This window comes from Molothrus ater, chromosome 5 (assembly GCF_012460135.2).
Source record: "Molothrus ater isolate BHLD 08-10-18 breed brown headed cowbird chromosome 5, BPBGC_Mater_1.1, whole genome shotgun sequence".
Taxonomy (NCBI): domain Eukaryota; kingdom Metazoa; phylum Chordata; class Aves; order Passeriformes; family Icteridae; genus Molothrus; species Molothrus ater.
The window spans coordinates 46,970,258-46,990,266 of record NC_050482.2 but is presented as its reverse complement, the minus strand read 5'-3'; the positions used below and the strand labels follow the sequence as shown (position 1 = coordinate 46,990,266).

General features: G+C 37.5%; 1 protein-coding gene across 1 annotated transcript in view; it reads left to right on the top strand.

Annotated features, from left to right (window-relative positions):
• The first annotated feature begins 418 nt into the window (after positions 1 to 418).
• Positions 419 to 20,009, top strand: part of NUP205 (nucleoporin 205) — a 45,677-nt gene continuing 26,086 nt past the window's right edge. The window contains 16 exon segments of the mRNA XM_036401274.1: positions 419 to 496; positions 3,552 to 3,694; positions 4,717 to 4,888; positions 5,806 to 5,950; positions 6,800 to 6,959; positions 8,130 to 8,358; positions 8,515 to 8,679; positions 9,411 to 9,586; positions 11,496 to 11,612; positions 12,778 to 12,915; positions 13,968 to 14,118; positions 14,890 to 15,095; positions 16,514 to 16,696; positions 17,352 to 17,402; positions 18,076 to 18,285; positions 19,054 to 19,153. Of these exon segments, the coding sequence (XP_036257167.1) occupies positions 469 to 496; positions 3,552 to 3,694; positions 4,717 to 4,888; positions 5,806 to 5,950; positions 6,800 to 6,959; positions 8,130 to 8,358; positions 8,515 to 8,679; positions 9,411 to 9,586; positions 11,496 to 11,612; positions 12,778 to 12,915; positions 13,968 to 14,118; positions 14,890 to 15,095; positions 16,514 to 16,696; positions 17,352 to 17,402; positions 18,076 to 18,285; positions 19,054 to 19,153 (2,374 nt within the window). The 5' untranslated portion in view covers positions 419 to 468.

Here is a 20,009-nt window from a genome sequence, read left to right as displayed (position 1 = left end):
TTTTTTTTTCAATTAAAAAATAAATTTAAATATTCTAGTGAATGTATCTCCTAGTGCAGTGTCTGAGTTCAGGTATTTAGCCATATTCAGTGAAAACGGCTTATAGGGCAGGGCTTGGAAGGAAAGACTCACTTGAGCGTGGCATGGAAAGGAAAAGGGAAAGAAGAACGGAACGGCACGGAGTCGCTGTGTTATTTACATCAGAGGAGGGAAGGCGGGAGTGCAGAAGCCCGGCGCTCTCCCTTCCCGCAGCCGCCTGCAGCGAACACGAAGCCGGCCGGCACGCTGAACCACGAACCTACACTGACTACAGCTCCCAGCAGCCCGGGCGCGGGGCTGCCCCGCGCCGCCGGAGCCGCTGCCCCTGCTGGGGCCCAGCCGCGCGGTGCCGCGGCAGCGAGGCGGGGCCTAGGCACGCCCGGGCCTTCCTCGGGCGCCGGCGCCGCGACGCGCCTCCCTCTGCCCAAGATGGCGGCTCCGTTGGCGGTAAATTCGGGTAAGAACAATCTGAGCGTGGGGCTGCGGCTTCTCCTCCGCCTCTCCCCGCGGCCATCCCGCTCCGCGGCCGCCGGCGACCCTGCGCCTCTCCTCCGAGCCAGCGGAACCGGGGCGGCCGCCCTGGGCAGGCCGGGCGTGGCGAGGCGGCGAGGCGAGGCCCGGCCGGCAGCGGGGAAGGGCTGCGGGGCGCCAGGCCGGTGCGGGGCGCCAGGCCGGTGCGGGGCGCCAGGCCGGTGCGGGACGCGGTGTGCGGACAGGCGCTGGAGAGCGGCCTCCCGTGCAGCGGTGCCCGGGCTCGGGCCGCGCAGTGCTGCCGGGGACGGCGCTCCGTGGTCAGAGCTGCCGCCATGCCTGGCTGGTCCTGGCGGGGAGTCACGTCAGGCAGCCAAGGCCCCCTTGCTTACAGGGGACTGTGTAACTCGGTGTGCACGTGGTTACGCATCACTTCGGTTTTACACTCATCTCCTAATGCTGTGTGATGTAAGAGGCAAAAAGGAAATATATCCAGAATCTTGCCCTGCTTTCTGCATGTAGTGCCATTCAGCAGTTAGAGAAAACAAAGCCCCTATCCCTCTTTAGGCTTCTTTTTGTAAGGCTGGACCAGGTCACTTCTTTCAGCCTCTCATTCATTCTGTTCTCTGGCTCGCTATTTCAGTGTCTAGCTCTGAGGGCCCAAAATTAGACACAGTGTGGGAGTGAAGGACTCTGAGACGCCTAAATAATCACTTATTTGCATTTGCTGGCTACAGCTGTTAATAGAGCTGTTAATAGAGCTGTTAATAGAGCCTGGAGCCTTGCTATGAGCCTGTGCTGCTGACTGGTGTTCAGCCTCCTGTCCGCCAGGACACTTGGGTGTTTGACACTTGGGTAAAGCTGCTCTCCAGAAGCTCCTTTGGTTCCCAGCCTGTGCAGTGGTTCTGTGTTGGGTGCAAGATGTTGCATTTACTCTTGCTGAGCTTCATTAGGTTAACAGAAGGAGAATGGAGACCCTGTGAAAAACAGTTATCACTGGCATGTAGGCCAAAAGATCTGTAAATAAGGTTTTGTATGTCAGTAGTGACAGTTAATAGTCATTATTAATTCTAGCTAATAGAATTAAAAGCTCCATTCCTGTGGCAAGCAGATTTTACAGAGAAGATTTTTGGTCTCACTGAATGGATTGCATCCCTGTAGCCTCACAGAAAAGCAGTAATAAAGCAAAGACTCTTAATGAAAACTATGGCTTTGTTGAAGTGAAAATTGGAGTAGTTCAAATGAGACTATTTTATGAGTTACACAGCAAGAGAGTCTATCACCTTATAATTAAAAAAAACTAGGGGAAGAAGGAGTTTTTTACAAGAAATATGAGAAAAATTAAAAGGAGATGTGGCACTAGAACTGGTAAAGATTTTGCCTTAGGTATAGTATATTGTTTGTGGGAACAGACACATCATGGTAGTGTCTGTCACTTGGTAAAGTGTTCAGGCATATATGCATCATTTGCTACTGTTGCCAAGAGAAGCAGCTCAGCCTGTCTTTTCTTGCTGTCCCTGATGGGACAGTCAGCCGTTCTAAAATTAGTAATAATAGAACAGCTTAAGTGGTTGCGTGGTTGCTGAAGTCCCACTTCTTCCTATTCCTAGGGCCTATTCCTTTCTCTGCAATAATTCATCTTTGTGCCATTGCAGAGCAAACTGGGTTGAAGATGTGATCCTGTTGAAAATAAACCCCTTTTTGGATTAGATTTTGCTTTGAGAAATTAGATCCTTAATTTGTTCTAATTCCCTAGAGTACAGTTCACGTGTTTGGGCTGGTGCAAAGCAATTATGTGGTAGGGACAAGAGCAAACAAATGGGCCAGGGAAGTAATTGAACACCTTTTGGCAGACACTGTGGTTTGCTGCTGGTGTTTAGTGGACATGGTAATGTAGTAAGAGTGAAAAGACAATTTCAAGTGGAAATAAATCTGAAGTCTGATGTTGTGTGGGACAGCCAGTTATAGCTGAGTGTGAAATTATGCATGCAGTAGTAGTTATTTCTAGGCAGGGGTGACATTGTAGGAGTTAAAACACTGATGCTCAGAAAAGGCAAATTTGTCCCTTTTTTACAGGTTGGCCTGACACAGCCACTGCGTTTGGCACTGCTAAATGTGTTGTCTCAGTCATTTGTAAATTCACATGTAGCTACTCAGCATGAGTGGCTTCACCATTTAAGTGTGTAGACTTCACCATTTAAGTATGGGAGTCTTTGATCTGACATCCTAGAGGCACTTTGATGCTTAGGAGATTGGCGTTTTGATTGTTGGGAGGGATATCAATTTTAGTTTGAGTAACCAAAGGAGTTTGTGGTCTCTCAACAGCAAATGTTTTTCTCTGATTAGTGAGGCAGGATTTTACACCCCTTCCAGATGACTCAGTACACACTGTGACAATGTAGGAGCAATAAGGGTGATGTAAATAGCTTGCTTTTGCTTAAACTGCTTTTGGTTTTCCAACTTGCTCACTCAAGCACTTTGGAAATGGTTGAAACAATATTTCTTCAGCCATCTGCTGTAATGCAAGAGTATTGCATATTTTGATTTGATGGGTTGTTTAGCTAATAGTGAAGGGATTCCTTTTCTGGAGTGTTCTGTAGAAGTGGTAGAGGCACAGTCCTGGAGGGATTTAAAAGACATGTAGATGTGGCACCTCAGGACATGTTTTAGTGGTAGATTTGGCAGTGTCAGATTAATGCTTAAACTCAATGATGTTAAAGGTCTTTTCCAACCTAATAACTGTATTGTGAGTATTCTTGTAAGATGACTTTCAGCACCAGAATTTAGGTGTGGACATAATCTTTTTTGGTTCTTTACTTCTCTAGATGCAATTAAGTTTTATATCCGACCATTGTTGGTTTTTTTTTTGGTTTTGTGCCTTAGGAAAGGAAAATATACTTTTCTTCATGGATGTAAGAGTATTCTGACATGCCAAGAGTAACAGTAAACTAAAAAAGGGTCTACTTATTGAAAGCAATAGAGAAATAATTTGTTTTCTTCCTCTCTCTATTTCAAATACATTGTTTTATCTCTCCTTTTAGCTGCAAGCTTGTGGGGTCCATATAAGGACATATGGCAGACTGTAATGAATGCCATTTGGAAAAGGCAACCTGAAGCTGTTCATCGTCTCGATCAAGTTTTAAAGAAGCACAAATCTGACTTCATTTCTCTCTTCAGAAATCCGGTACTGGACTGATGCTCTCTTCTGGAATGAGCTGGAGAGTTGAGGATTTACTCTGTCTTATATTGTTATCTACATGCCATTTTAGATCATGACTATTCTTTTCATGTTTTTACAGTACATAACACAGATGTGTTATACCAGTCCTGTTCTGCTGTAAGAAAACAAGTAGTATTAAGTGGGAAAAAATAATACATGCATATTATATTGTATCATCTACAGGATAATTTTATCTATGATGATTTTTTTCTCTCATTATTTGAGTGCTATTTTGAAAGGAGTAATAAAAGTATCTGATGATTCATCAGTCATGTATTAACTTTTTTTGTTACTCTTGTGTGTCTGAAAGCACAAAGATATTTTGTCTGGTTTTGCTCATGTTTCAGTCAGATTGACAACCAAAAAATAGGTGAACACGTGAATTTAAAAAATACAGAATATGTCTTGTTCAGAATGCCAGATAATGTAAAAAAAACTCCCTGTTTCTTGGCTGGTGGATCATAAGGTAGTAACTAGAAATATATCTTCTTTCAGGGGTGTAATTTCTCCAATAGTAGATGGCTTTTTTAAATTGAAAGGTCAGAAAATTTAACAGTCAGCTATAGAGTTTCATCAGTATATTTTAGCATCTCAGTTTAATAGAAAAAGAATGATGTAGAGAACAGTTGGGAGTAACATAACAGTTCTGATCAACAACCCAGATGTCTTTAACTGAGTTGATGTCAATTCCTGTTGAGAATTTTATCAAAGTTTATTTTCAACCACTAGTATTTTGAGTAAACTAAATGTCAGCACTGATTGTATAAGATTAGTTTTTTACATTCCCACAAAGAGACCACTGCTGTCCAAGCATGAAGCATTTTTAGGATGCCTTTACTATCTGTTTAAAAACACTGCCTTTGTTTTTATGATGACAACCTAACCTGACAGAACTGTATTTGTGAGGAAGGATTAATGAGTAAAGCTTTAATTCAGTATTTGATCTTGCCATTTTGAATAACTTCCTGTGCTTGTTTCTCTTGCAGCCAAAAAATGTTCAGCAGCATGAGAAAATTCAGAAAGCAAGCACAGAGGGAGTTGCCATCCAGGGTCAGCAAGGAACTAGGCTTTTGCCAGAGCAGCTCATCAGAGAAGCCTTTATCCTCAGTGACCTCTTTGATATTGGAGAGCTGGCAGCTGTTGAGCTCCTTCTAGCTGGTGAGAAGGGAAAATATTCAAGATCTGGAAAAATACTGCTTAAATAGGGCCTTCTTATTTAAGTGTACATTTAAGGTGAATGCATGATACAATGAAGGCCTTAGCTTCCTATCACAGAACGTTCTTAAAAAAATTCTCACTGTAATGTCATATGGTAGCAAGCCCTAATGTTTGTATGCTCAGCTAATATACCCCCCATCAAGGGGGGATATATTCTGAGGAGGTTTTATGAATTACTTTCTGTATCATTGAATTTAAACGTAATTAAAACATGATTGAGAATTTTTCCGTAAAGCAGTGTAATAGATACTGATTCTTCAAATTATATGTTAGTTATACATTGCTGTGTGATTCTGTAATCTAATAACTGATTAGTAAGAGAAGTATTCTGGAGAGTGACACATTCTTTGTGTAGAAGATTGATTTTAGAATCATTATGTTAAAATTGTTAGTTATTACTAGCTACTGTTCATTAACTTGAAAAATTTGTTAAAGAAGTCGATTGCAAATTTGTCACCTTTGGAAAGCTATCTCCAAGTCAGGCTCACTTTCTATTTTGAACTTGAATTTTCAGTGTAGTTTCAGATAGGAAATTTCATTTTGAATAAAATATATTTCTCTGATAATCATCTCAAATTGATTATTAAATGGGTACATATCAGTGGCAAATACCATTTGGACTAGCATTTAAAAAAATTTTGTATGTTTTAGTAGTTGAGTAATAATTTTACCAATAGCACCCAAAATATCTGGGATTTCTTTTAAGTGTCTGAAACAGATCGAAGTGGCAGTGAATAACCACAGTTACTTTGAATGCGATATTTGAATTTCAATTAGAAATACAAAGATACAGAGCTGTTATCAAGGCATGTATGTTCAGCTCTCTTTGTCTATTTCTGTGCATTTTCATTCACTAGGAGAACACCAGCAGCCTCACTTTCCTGGCCTGACAAGAGGTCTAGTGGCAGTTCTGTTGTACTGGGATGGAAAAAGGTGCATTGCCAATTCACTGCGAACCCTCATCCAGTCACGCCAAGGCAAGACGTGGACACTGGAACTCAGGTGTGTATCAGGGCAATAAGCTGATCAAAACTCTTTGTTTTAAGTGCTCTTAGAACTAATTAGACTAAGGGAATGTGTATAGTCTCGAATTTGCTTTTTTTCTCATAACATGATGCAGCTGCTTTCATGTTAGTTTCTAAAGCATAATCTTTTTTTGCACATATTTTTGTTGGATTATAGGGATATCTATTTTACTTTCAGTTCTTTCATGCTACCTCACCTTTTGGCAGTATTTTATTTCAGACACTGTCCCAGCCATTGTTGCTCTAACTATTGGTCGTTGCTCAGTATTTGAGGACACTGCTGTGTTCTGACTTTATGTGTACTGTAAAAGGAAATTGTGATCCTGGCTTTTCTTAAAAGGAATGTACTATCTACTGGTGAACATTATATGGTAGTATTTTTTGCCTTGAAAAGAAAGCAGTGCACACTGCTTCCAAGTTGGCTAGAGAAAGATGAAAAAATGTATTCTAGTGTAAATATAAATTCCAAGTGCAGTATCTGGACAATTGCATTTACTAGTAAGAAAGAGCCTGATTTTGTGAGTTATGTGCATCTTGTGTATAATACTTTTTCCTTTTAATAGAAATCTTAACTAGCTGATCACTGTTGTATTCTCATATTCCATGTTCTTGAACCTACAGCTGCCTAAAGACTCTGTATCCCTTCAGCATAATGTTTTGAGGGCACTACTTACTGATTAGTGATGCATCTTTAGTTGCTCTCTGGATATAATTTATTTGTATGGTTTTTTGTCATCAAATACATTTTATGGGATTCAGTATTTTAGACATGTTTGTGACTGGAAAACTATGATTAATTGTTAAATTTATATTCTTTCCATTTCAGTCAAGAGTTAATTTCCATGACAACACGCTTTACAGATGACCTTATGGAGCAGGGTTTGACTCAGAAGATCCTCACACTTGTGTCTCACATTGATTTGAACAATGAATTTGATAAACTCCAGCGAGAGCGAGGATTGGGCAGTGAGAAACATCGCAAAGAGGTAAAATTCACTGAGCATGGATATTCTTCTGTGTTACTCAACACGTTAGGATAGAGTTAGACTGCAAGGAGTCCTTTACCTTTGCACAAGTCTGCTGCTGTCTGAGATTACAGGTACTGCTCCACAGCTTGTGCAATATCAGTGTGGGATTTACATTGCTTCCTGCATTTCTATTTTGCTGTTGCTCCCAGATGCTAGGGCATGTCTTATTTTTAGTGAAGAATTAACAGTAAAAATCTAAGCCTAATATTTACACTGTGTGTAAATTTCTTGTTTTCTAAATTCTGAAGTCTGTATTTTAAATTATCAGCACTACCATTATCTGCACTATTGACATAAGAAAAGTGAACTAATTCACAAATTATTAAAACAGATTGAAACCAAGTTGAGTCAGGTGAATAATTCTCTTAATAACCCAATTGTGTTAATATGAATGAAAGCATTTCTAATACTCAAGTGAAAATTGCTTGAAAATACAGTGTCATCTTTGTAGTTCTTGGGCTTAATTGACACTGTGACTAACTGCAGCATAATTTTGCTGGCAGGAAGATTTTAAACATGATTGTTTTAATTTTTGACGTCATTTCTAATGGGTGATCTGCCTCAAAATCATTCTGTGTAATAATAAATCAATTTACTTTCCACTGGATAAAGAACTAGCTTTACACTTTTACTATGAATCTAGAAACTGTGAAAAGAGTATCTTTCTCATTTATCTTAAATTACCTTAATTTACCTTAGTTTCACCTGAAGATTGATTTTTTGGGGCAAAGGGAAGGTTGACTGTAACTGGGGTAACTGCCAGTGTGGTTGTGTAATTAGAGACGGGAGTGTGCCTTCTGTGTGATCCATTTACAGCTGTGTAAATTTTATTTAGATTGATGTCTCTTGACCTCGGCAGGGGTACTGGTTTATGTGTAGTCATATTCCCAGATATCTACTCACACCTCTCATGAAATACATAGGAATATAAATGCAATTAACAAGCAGAAGGGTCCTTTTTTTGTTTAGCAAATAAACCCAGCATTTTCTGTAGCTGCTGTATTCAGAGGGATTTTTACTTTAAGCTGGTCATCATGATTGACTGAGAAGGAGAAATTGAACATGTTACCAGAATAGATACATTCACCAGGTTGGTTTTTATTGTTTGTTGTTGTTTGTCTTGTAAAGGTTTCTGATCTCATTAAAGAATGCCGACAGTCCTTGGCTGAAAGTCTCTTTGTGTGGACCTGTCAGTCACCCCTGAGTAAGGATGACACTCTACTCCTCATAAGTTACCTGGAGAAGGTAACAGTGGAAGCTGATGGCTCATTGGATGGCGTGAATTTGTCCCTTCTCATGGCTCTCCTTTACTGCTTTGATGTCAGCTTTCTGGAACAAGGAGCAGAGGATCGTGAAGGTAATGCTGGCAACTTTCACAGAGGTTACATTGTGCAGATGGATAAATTGTAGTTTGAGCAGTTTTGTTATTGATGAGTAACAAATTGGCAGGATTTTGCATGTGTTTTTTCACATTTGTTTACTGAGTATTGGTTTTGTATTTTTGTTGTTGAAGACTTGATGCACCGGCTCCCTCTGCTATCAGAAAGACAGTACATAGCAACGATCCACACTCGGCTTCAGGAGTGCCAGCCCTGGAAATTACCAGGCCTGCAAGCCACTGTCAGATTAGCCTGGGCACTGACATTGCGAGGAATATCCCAATTCTCTGATGTGACAGGTAAAGTTCAGTTGCTGCACATTCGTATTCAGAGACTGCAAGTGGTGTAAGTCAAAGGATCCATTACCTTTCTGAAGTGTTATTTACTTCCTTAAAACTTTTTCTATATAAGTTTCGTTGTAGTGAATTGAATTGCTCTGAAATGTACACAGATGTAGAAGTAATTATTTACTAGACAGTAATAGTGCCTCATTGAAGTGAAAGAGATTTAAACGTACTGGAAAATTCAAGTATTTAATTTTCAGCTTTAGTATCATTTGAATCTGCTTAAATCCAGAATGGATTCTTGATTGTGTTTTTTTTACATCTGTAGATGTTAGACCTCAGTATCTTGAGATGATGAATCTATTCATAATTTTATTTTTTCCATTCTGAACCTCACAAACCATCTAGCTTTCTACTACGTCAAAATTGAGTCTACTCCAAAATATCTAAAAAAGAAAATGTAAACAATATAATTAATGTTTAAATAAAGTTGGTTTGTGGTTCTTGGTTGACTGCCTTAGTTTTTTTGGGGTAAATGGATATACACTGTAACATTTATTAAAACAGAAAGTAGAGGTCATCATCTGCCATTAATTTATCTTTTTTTCAGTCTAGTTCTCCTGTACAGTAGAAAAAACAGAGCTGATAGAAGCATGGAAATTTGCATGCCTGTGTATCCTGAAATATATTTGTTTGGTAACAGGTTGTTATTTACTTCTTCCCCTCTTGTGAATTTTGTTGCCCAGCTCTAGCAGAATTCACTGAGGCAGACGAGGCAATGGCAGAGCTAGCAATTGCTGATTATGTTTTCCTGTTCCTCACTGAATCCGTTGTGGCGTCTGAAAATTTCTACCAGGAGGAATTTTACATTCGCAAAATCCATAACCTTGTCACGGACTTCCTTGCACTCATGCCAATGAAAGTAAGTTGTTTGGGTGAGTAGCACTTACTGAGAAGTGTGGGCATCTCTTCTACGTTTCTGTTATTTGGACAAGGTAGCACAGAGATTCGGATGTGATGCTCAGCTTGAGGCCCAGCTTCAGAAAACCTGTTTTCTTTATAGAAGCCATAATGTTTGGGGTTTGTTTTCCACACCGAAGTAGAATGTGGTTTTTAAAACACTTCAGTGTGGTGAGATTTGCAACACAAGCTTTTATGGTGGTAGTAGTGTTTGTTTTACATGATTAAAATTTAAATGAATGCTGAAATTCCATTTCAGTTTGGGTTTGGTTTTTTTGGTTTTTTCCTGCTTTGGCTCAGATTTTCAGTTAGTTGTAGCTAATGCCTGAAGACAAAGAGAGATGTTCATTACAAACAGGATTTTGTAATGCAGAATATAAGGCAAAATCAGACCATTGACTTGCATTCTAGTTTGATGTAAGTCAGTACTAGCTGTTTCACAGGGAGTTGTTAGTAGGCAATTGAGGTATAGCCTTACAAGGCAACTTTTTGTCTTAACTGTTGATAGGTAGTGGTTGGCTTATGTCCTTAGTTATTTCTACTGAATCTCAAATTTTAGGTAAAAAGAAGTGTCTGTTTTGCAGGATCTTTGTTTTGCTTTGTGTGTCTGTGTAACCTTGGTTCAGTTTTACTTAAATCTCTAAGTCACCATTTTAATTAATTCTTCTGCATAGTTTTTGCATTTATGCTCCTTGCCAGTGATGATTTGGGAAATCTTTTGGTTGCCTCCATTATATTTGTTCAGAACTTGATAATTGGCTTTAGTACCTCAAATTATTGTTTATTTAACTTACCAACAGTTTTTATTTTGTTCAGTTAGTATACCAATTTAGCTAGTTTGCTTTGACCCTTTCCACAGTTATTTTGAGTTTTTAATAATTTTTTATTGTTATTATTATTTTTAAACTATTTTTTAAACAATTATTTTGCTTCTCATTCAGTTTTGCACATTGAGATATATTATAGACCATGAACTAGTCTCTACGGACTGTCAACATGTTTTATTTTTTATGTGTTGAATTGGTTGCTTACTTCTGTTTCTTATTCTTCAATGTCTCCTTAATATTTAACAAAACTTTTAATCTCATGTCGGTTTGCTTTCTATAAGCCTCTGTTGAGGTCTCATGTCAAAAGCTTTTTGAATTTAAAACTAAATGTCAGCTGTTTTTTGTTTAATAATTAGCATTTTCAACACAAAGAAGTTTAGGATGCTGATTAAATGGTTACTTTAAAAAAAAATTGCTTGCCATTCTTCTTGCTCTTCTCTCTTGTTTTTCCTGTGGTATTTATTGACATGTGATAATGCTTCTGGCTGAGACGGAGTAACTCCAAAGTTGCATCAGTTCAGACCTTTTCAAGTTGTAAAGTAGCTGCAAGTAGGAGTAGTCTTTAATGGTGAAGAAGGGTGCAATCCAGAGATCTATATACAGGAATCAATATTTTGCATTCATGTTTGCATTTACATTACATGTTTCTTTTCACTCCTTGTGAATAATGGTCTAGCATCCTTTGAAACTAAGCTGTTTAGCTTTTAAATTAGAAAGAGGAAAAGGATCCACCTTTTGGAGCAAAACCAAATTATCTGGTGCAATCAGTTAGGAGAAACTCCCATGATACAAGTTGAGGGCTTTTGCTATGTTCTAAGGGCTTTGGCAGTAAGTTATAGTCAATCACTACAACTTTACGTGCAAGCTCTTGGGAGGGAGGGAGGACTGAAAAAATAGAAAATTGAATATTCTTGTCATGTTCGTGCAAGTACATTTGCTTTCATAGTTTTAATAGGCCATGTAGACAATTCCATTATTTCTGTTTATTTCATTCTTAGCTAAATATAGACCACTGTTTCCTTTTCCACTTTATAAATCGTGCAGGTGAAACAGCTGAGGAACCGTGCTGACGAAGATGCTCGCATGATCCACATGAGTATTCAGATGGGTAACGATCCACCTATTTCCCTTCGGAGAGATCTGGAGCATTTAATGCTTCTAGTAAGCCTTATTTTCTTGTAAATTACTGTGACAAATAATGATTGTGACTTGCATTTGTCATCTGAAACTTGTATCTGAATGATACCATATGGTGCTGGATCTTTCCCTTTTGGGATGAATTTTTTTTTTTCCTTAAGTACAGACACTTTTCTATAATTTTTCATATAAAGGAGTTAATTTGCTGCCTTGGTTTCTGATGTTAATGCCATGGTTTTTATTATTTTTTAGTAAGCGAATACTGCATTGTTTCTTAAATTTGAAGGTTTTAGAAGTTTTACCCTACTGTTGACAATTACTCTGATAAATAATTGAAATGTTTAAATAATTCTTATGTGTTGATATATTTGTAATGAGAGTTTGGGAAGACTATTTGATATTTGCTCAGTAAGGTGACTCCATCAAGACTGATGGAATTACAAATTCCCTTATTTCAGTAGAGTTTTTACCATAAGCATACATTTAAAAGAATGATTTTCTGTCATATTTTTAATAAAATAAAGAATATAAAAATAAAATAAAATGGAAATAAAAATACTTACATTTGTTTAAATATTAGCTATTAGGGTTACTGTACTGCACTTTCAGGAAAATCTATGTTGAAAAATAGATTTGCGTACTGAACTGAGGTGTTTTATATTTTCTGATAATTTAAAAGTTTGTATTACTAGTCTTTTCCAAAGATATCCTTCAGGTTATAGGACATCAGCAGGAAAATTTGTAGTGAAATGCTTTCTTAAGCATCTCATATAGCTATAGTAAACTTAAATGAAGAAATAAAAATTTGCTCTGAGAAATTGTATGTTCAGATAGCAGATAAGGTTTCTAATTATGATACTACCTAACTTGTAAAATTAATGTATAAAGGTAGGCATATGGTTGTTTAAGGAGAAATGACACTGGGTTTTTTAGCAATGATTTAATCCATAATAGTTAAATAGAAAATTATTAAATTTTCACTAATATCTACATTTCGAATTTTGCTGGCTGTCACTAGTTCCAGTTCTGTTATTTAGAAGCTGTGATTTTAAGAACTGGAACACCAGCCCTGTGATGCTTTGCCTCTCAGATTTTTTTAGCTAATCTAGAAGCACTGCTTATTTTTGAAGTAATTGTTTTTTTTCTTCCTGGAGTTGTTACTTTTCTTGCATCTTCCTTTTTCTGACAGATTGCTGAGTTGTACAGGAAGGACCCCTTTAATCTGGAGCTTGCCCACGAGTACTGGTGTCCATCAGAGCCCCTGCAGACCTCCACCATCATGGGCTCCTACCTTGGAGTAGCTCACCAGCGACCCCCTCAGCGCCAGGTTATCTCGATTTTCTTGAGTAATTACCAGTAACTTAAAACCAAAGTAACAAAAAAACCCTCAAGCAACAAATTTTCTTTTTGGTATCCTTATTACAGATAAGCTCTAAGAAGACCTTACCTTTTTTCAGTGACCGAGTTGCATGTGTCCTGCTCTGCATGGCATGGTTGTTGCTTCTGCCAGCCATTCACAGTTGTCAATAAACTAAGCAAGAAAGAGTACTAACAAACCTCTTTGAAAATGTTGTTTAGGTTTGATTTGTTCCAGTTGCTGAATGGATTCTGATAGTTTTCTTGTGTTTTTTGTCTGATGACTTCTGCATGCCTTTTTCATTTAACTGAGAAATTAGATTCCTTAACAATAAACAAACCAAAATTTTATTAACTGCAGTTGATAGTATTTTAGGGGTAAAAAGTCCTAAGAATATTTTAATTATTTAAAGTCCTAAAATTATAGTCCATAAGAGACAGAACTTAAAATCGAATGAAGACACAATCTAAGCAGATAAAGTAGACATTCAAAAAACTCTTGGGGTACCTTGGGTTCTGTCAGCCCTAAATGCTTTTTGAAGGACTGTGCAGTGCTAGGCAAAACCTAGCCAAAAAAAAAAACCAAAAAAAATCAGACACATCCCAAGACCCACCCAGAATACTGGCAACTTAAATTAGGGCCAGGTGCAAGCAAGCCTAATGTCCCTGAAAGGAACCACTGTGTGTGTGAGTCACTGTTCAGGTATATGACAGGCACACTGAATTCTTTACTTGCACTGTGAGATGTGCTAAAAATACTCCTGTGGAACATTTGGGAGCTGAAGTAAATTTTATCACTAGAAATACTGAATTGCAGAGTTAGTATATTCTGCAGTCACATGAGTTATTTTGTTTAGTTCCTCTTTCAAACATGTCTGACTGAATAGGCCAGTCTACAAAGGAACTTGTCCACCCTGCCCTCATTACGTTAGAATTTGTTTTCTGACTTTTACTTCTTAATGTTTTCCTATAATACTCAGCTTTTCCTTTTTTTTTTTAAACACTGATCTTTATTTGTTCTAGGTTGTCTTGTCAAAGTTTGTTAGGCAAATGGGAGATCTACTTCCTTCCACAATTTACATCCCATACTTGAAAATGCTGCGGGGACTGGCTAGTGGGCCTCAGTGTGCTCATTACTGCTTTAGTTTGCTAAAAGTCAATGGCAGTAGTCATGGTAAGAGAAGTGACACTTCAGCTCTTTCTCAACTCCTTTACTTTCCAAAAGTGCGAAGACTCATTTGAGATGAATTGTGGCCTCATACTTTTAACATTTCATTGGTAGTTAGAAGGTGAAACTGGAAGTCTTTACTTGAAACTGTAATCTGAAATAAAACCTGCCAGATGAGGTAGTTAGATGTCTGAGCACCATGTGAGCAATTCACCTAGCAAAATAATAGTTTAAAAAAAAAAAAATCCATGTCTTAGCACCATAAGGAATGCAGAATGTCAGTGTTGCTTATTATAAAACAAAAAATAAGTAATGTCTTAAAGCTAGCTGTATTTACAAAATACACAATGTAACTTTCCTGAGCTAACTTTGTTCAGAAGCGCTTTGTTCAGTTAGAATTTTTTGATTCATTTACTACAGTAGCACTTTCTCAAAGTAGGAGATGCTAGTCAGTCCTGTGTTTTGCATTCATTTTGCATTGGTCAAATTATAAAAAACTCTCCTCCTTTGAAAATAGAAAAAATGCTGCAAAGATTCCAATTCATAAAACAGAAAACTTATTTATACTAGTTCTTTATATTAGCACCTTTCTGTCTCAAAAAAACCCCATAAACAAGCAAAAGTCCCCAAACATAAATGATTAATTTTGGATACAATAACTTTCCTTTGAACTTTACTTTTTTCTTTAGATAAGAAACTTTTAGTTTTAGCCATCCTGCTTTTCACTCTGTGAAAGAGTAGAAAGAAAATCTCGTCACCTGTTTGTCATTTTTCTAGCGGAAAACATCCAAGGAGCAGGTGGCAGTCCTGTCTCCTGGGAGCATTTCTTCCACTCCTTGATGCTTTATCATGAGCACTTAAGGAAAGACTTGCCAAGTGCAGACAGTGTCCAGTACCGTCACCTGCCTCTCCGAGGCATCACACAGAAAGAACAGGATGGATTAATTGCATTTTTACAGCTGACCACTGTTATAGTCAATTGGGTAAGTAGCATTTTATTTGCTTTTCTTTGTTAAAACTTTTTTTTTTCCTTGCAAATCATCATCATTCAGCTCTGAAGTTCTCCTTGACCAAAAAAAGTATGTAAGGAAAATTTATCTAGCAATTGTCATTTTATTAGTGAACTCCATAAGCATGGGAAGCATCAGGAGTAACTGTAATGACCAAACACTGAAGGTGTAGGTGAAGCAGAAAGAGATGATTCCTTTTCCTGTGTTCTTGGTATTGCTGATTTTCTTGCTTACTTGACTATCGTGCTGGTAATGGAGCTGGTAATGTCTTTCAGAAGTGAGGTATATTCACAATAAATCACTGTGGAGTAGGAAAGCTCTTTGCTTTTATTTATGAGCTTGAAAAAGCAAAAGTAATAGTTGAATTCAAAAGGAAGTGGTATAAATTTGGCAAGGAATGTGATCAGCTGTGAAAGTTGCCTCCAGGGTTATGATTTAAAATGTCCCCAAACCAAGGGTGTAAAATTATTTGAATTAATTGACTGGAAGAGAATTCCAGGAGAATAAAATTGCAGTGCATAATTTTGTGTTGTGAATTGTCTGTGTATTTCTGAGTAGTGTATAATTCTGCTCTTAAGTACCCACCAGATTTTGCAGCCTAAAATTTTTGTGATATAGGGAGATAGCCTTGGTTTTGCTGACACAAACACAAGACAGATCAGTGAAACTAAATACGATTTTAAAAAATTGTCTTTGGTGGTAATGATAGCGGGGTGATCCTGTTCGAGCTGTAATGTCAGCGTTGGATATGCATGGATAAAGGGAACTCTTAAAAGTAATATTTCGTGGCATCATTAAATCATAATCTGGGATGAAGATAAATTTGTTCTAAGGATGCAGGGAATTACCATTTGATGAGGCTAGAGGCTTGATCTTATCCAGTGGTTCATCCTAGAGTCTGCAGTGAGTTTACGTGAGTGATGATCCTGTTCTTAGACTAAAACAAATTGATACAAGTTCTTAGAAAACATCCAAATGAAGTGTGAGTTCATACAAATTTATAGAGATAGGAGCATATAGAATGTTTGTAATAGAAAAATGAATAAAAGTCCCTCTACCCATGGTTGAAGAAGCTGCTAGAGTGTCAGTACTTAAAGACTAATTCCATGAATGGTTGTCTACTAAAAAAAAGCAGATTGTTATAAGAAGCTTGTATTATCCAAATAATTTTTCTGTGTGGATAGGCACAATTTTAGTACTTGTAAGTCTTTATACTCAGCTTTTTGTTTAATTAAAATAGTTGGCTTTGGAATTGTCTACTATTCTTTTGATATCTTGTGTACTTTCGAGTACAAAGCAGTCTTTCATGCTGAACTGTGAATTAGAGATTGTAAGACATGAAAAGCTTTCAAAGTAATAATGTGCAGTTCTGTTTTCTGTTTACTCTGTAGAGTGAGAATGCTCGCTTGGCTCTTTGTGAGCACCCTCAGTGGACACCAGTAGTGGTCATCCTGGGACTTCTGCAGTGCAGCATTCCTCCTATTTTGAAAGCAGAGCTATTAGAAACCCTTACTGCTTTTGGAAGATCTCCTGAAATAGCTGCTTCACTCTGGCAGTCCCTGGAATATACACAGGTATCTTAGGATTTTCTGTGCTTAGAACTGTAGCATCCGAGTTTGTTGAAATTGCCAGTATTTGAAATAGTATTGCATTTCCTCCTAAATTTTCTTTTTGCCATTGTTGAATATAATTTTTTTCACAGTTAATGGGATTAAAGCGTTAATGCTTTGAACTTATTTTGAAAATGACAGTATCACCTCAGAGATGTCATTGGCTGTGCTTATTTTACATCAGTACTAATGTCCTAACGGTCCTGTTTGAACTGTAGTTGCTGCCTTATTTTTAGTTGCTAATAAGAGATCCTGACAATAATGACATCTCACCACCTTTGCTTCCTAATTTATGGTATTTCTTAAAGTATACTATTGTAAGAGATAATGAAGGAAATATCTTTCCCCTACTCAATATAAGATAAAAATCATTAATCTGAAAATGTGATGCAGATCTTGGAGAATGTAAAGCTGGAAGCATACAAGTGTCAAACATAATTCAGCCTCTCAGACAGAAAAATCTTGGCTTTTTATCCTTTAAAAGGATTTAGAAAACCTCTTCTTAGATCTAAAACGTGATGAGTCTCTTTTTTTTTTTACTCCTGATAAAAATTGTGGAGATGCAGTTTGATTATGTGAAATGTGTTGGTCTGTTTTCATTTCTCTTTCTGTTTTGAAGATATTACAAACTGTGAGAAGTCCAGGCCAGAGACAAGCAATTGGTATTGAGGTAAGAAAGTCTCTGTACTTTGGCAGCCTCTCTGATCATCTGCATATGCATTTGGGAAGCACTTGCAGAGGCTGCCTCTCCTTCATGTGTCCATGGGAAACTTTTCTAATAGATGCTGTTGTTTCACTGCTTTGTAATTTACTTTCAAGCCTGCTTGTAATTTCTGGAAAATTTTATCCATTTTTGCATCTAGTTCAGCTTCATACTAGTAACAGAACAGCATCTAAACCCATCAAATTCCTCATGAGCACTTCTTACTAACTTTTTCCTAAATTGGACTCACTTTTGTTACATCTTGGTGTAGCTCACTTTGTGTCTAACAACAGTGGTAAATAAAAACAAAGTAGGTAAATGTTGAGGGTTATCTTCAAGTAGCTCAGAAAAGAATGAATATGTGTTGCTGAACTGAAATAACAGTATTGATGCTTTGCTGCTTTTGCTCTGTTTGTGTTGTGCTGTAGGCAGAAATGCTGCTAAATTGATTTGCTGTGAAGTAATCCACATTATATTATTTATATTATAATATATAATATTTATAATATTATATAAATGACATTATTTTTATTATAATTTATTATTATAAATTATATAAATTATATTATTTCTCACATGTTTCCTCCTCCCTCAAAATTTGTGATTTGTCTCCTCCTGTTTTTGCTGTCCTCCTGGGAAGGTTGAATTGAATGAGATTGAGTCCCGCTATGAGGAATATCCTTTAACCCGTGCCTTCTGTCGACTCATCAGCACACTAGTGGAGAGTTCATTCCCAGCTAACCTGGGAGCAGGTCTGCGCCCTCCAGGCTTTGATCCCTACCTCCAGTTCCTCAGGGATTCTGTGTTTCTCCGATTCCGCACCAGAGCTTACCGGAAAGCTGCTGAAAAAGTAAGTTTTGGTTGAAAATATTTTTTTCCTTAGGATATAGTTGTTGATGTGGCTTAGATCTGTTTGAGAAAGCTGTGCAAAAGTAACCTAGAGCACTTGATAGTGTTTTGATTCTGTAAACAGGTGATATTTCAACTCACGGATGAGGATATACTTCAAAGGAGCCTGTATAAAGTATCTTTTAAAAAAGAAGTTCGTATTCCTAAATTTCAATTTGCTATGCAGGATTCTGCAAGTCTACTACATGGCTAATGATTTCTGAACATGACATGCCCAAACCTATAAGTCACATTTGTCCTTTTCTCAATGTTACCTCACAAAATAATTCTGACTTGCTGAACCAAGGAATTTGGCTTTGGTTCTGGATGAAATACTTCTGGATGGAGGCATGTGCTAAACTGTATCCTGGAAGCTGGCTATTCTTAATCTATTCTTAGCTGTATACCTAATTAAAACTATTTTTTTAAACTTAACCTAATAAGCAATAAATCCAATAATGCAATATCCTAATATGTATATTGTATAATAGAGCTTAAAGCAGGTAATAAATCTGTTTCAGTGTTCCCCTTTCACTTCAGAAAGAAAGCTTGGGCTTTCAAATTATTTGACACGATGAAGTATAGTGTTGTTGGCATGACTATATAATTTTGAAATGCTAGCCATAGTTCTGATCCGGTACATCATTGCAGTGTGTGTTGTGTTCTTCGTGATCTTGGCTTTGTTACACAGCCTTAATCTGTGTATTATTTGTTTTCTCATTGTCTGCAGTGGGAAGTAGCTGAGGTAGTTCTGGAAGTGTTTTACAAATTATTGCGGGACTATGAGCCTCAACTTGAAGACTTTGTGGACCAATATGTGGAGTTACAAGGTTAGCTTGTTCATTTGTTCACTGACAAACAGAATTGTAGCTTGTTTTGCTCTGTTGCCTCTATCTTGGGGTCTTGTTTAATATTGCAAATAAGCTGGTGGAAAGCTAGGCCAAGACTTTAAAATAGGAAGATGTTAAAAATTTCCACGTAGTATTGAGATCTGCGTTGCTGACTCAGTAGGTCCTCATGTACACTATTTTCTACTTCTCTGTCTCTGCTAGGAGAATAACTTCTGTCTCTTTCGTTTCTGACTTGGCTGAAGAGCAACATTTGACACTTGAACAACACCTCAGTTTTGGCTTGTTCCTCTGGACTTGTTTGGTCTCTATCTAAATCACCACTATTTGTAGGGTTAATTTAAAAGCAGCATTGTATTTGAGATAACCTTTACAATTAATATTATTAATACATGAGTTATTGAAAGCAGATAGTAATGGTGGAATTGTGACCTGAAGTCATTTGATTCTGAGCAACTGTTCTTTAAAAGGCTAAAGTAGATTATACTTGCCTCATTATAGGAAATCTAGGGCTTATTTGGACTCCAGATTTTTTTTTTCTTGAAACAAAGTTTCTTATAATGAATTCCATTGTGATGCTTGTGGATTTTCTTGTCGCAGTGCTGTGAGAACCACTTTTTAATTGAAAACAGCTTTAGGATTGGAAGACCTGTGTGCCTCGTACTTTGACAAAGAGTACTTGGCAGCATACCTAGCTCAGAAAACTTGTTAGCTTGTTCCTGTCCTCAGCTAATCCTTCAACTCGTATGATTATTTGTGGGTTCCATGATGCATTGGAGAACTGGGTTAATCTAGTTTTGAGTAGGTGCATTTTTTGAACAGATTCAATGTGTGGCTC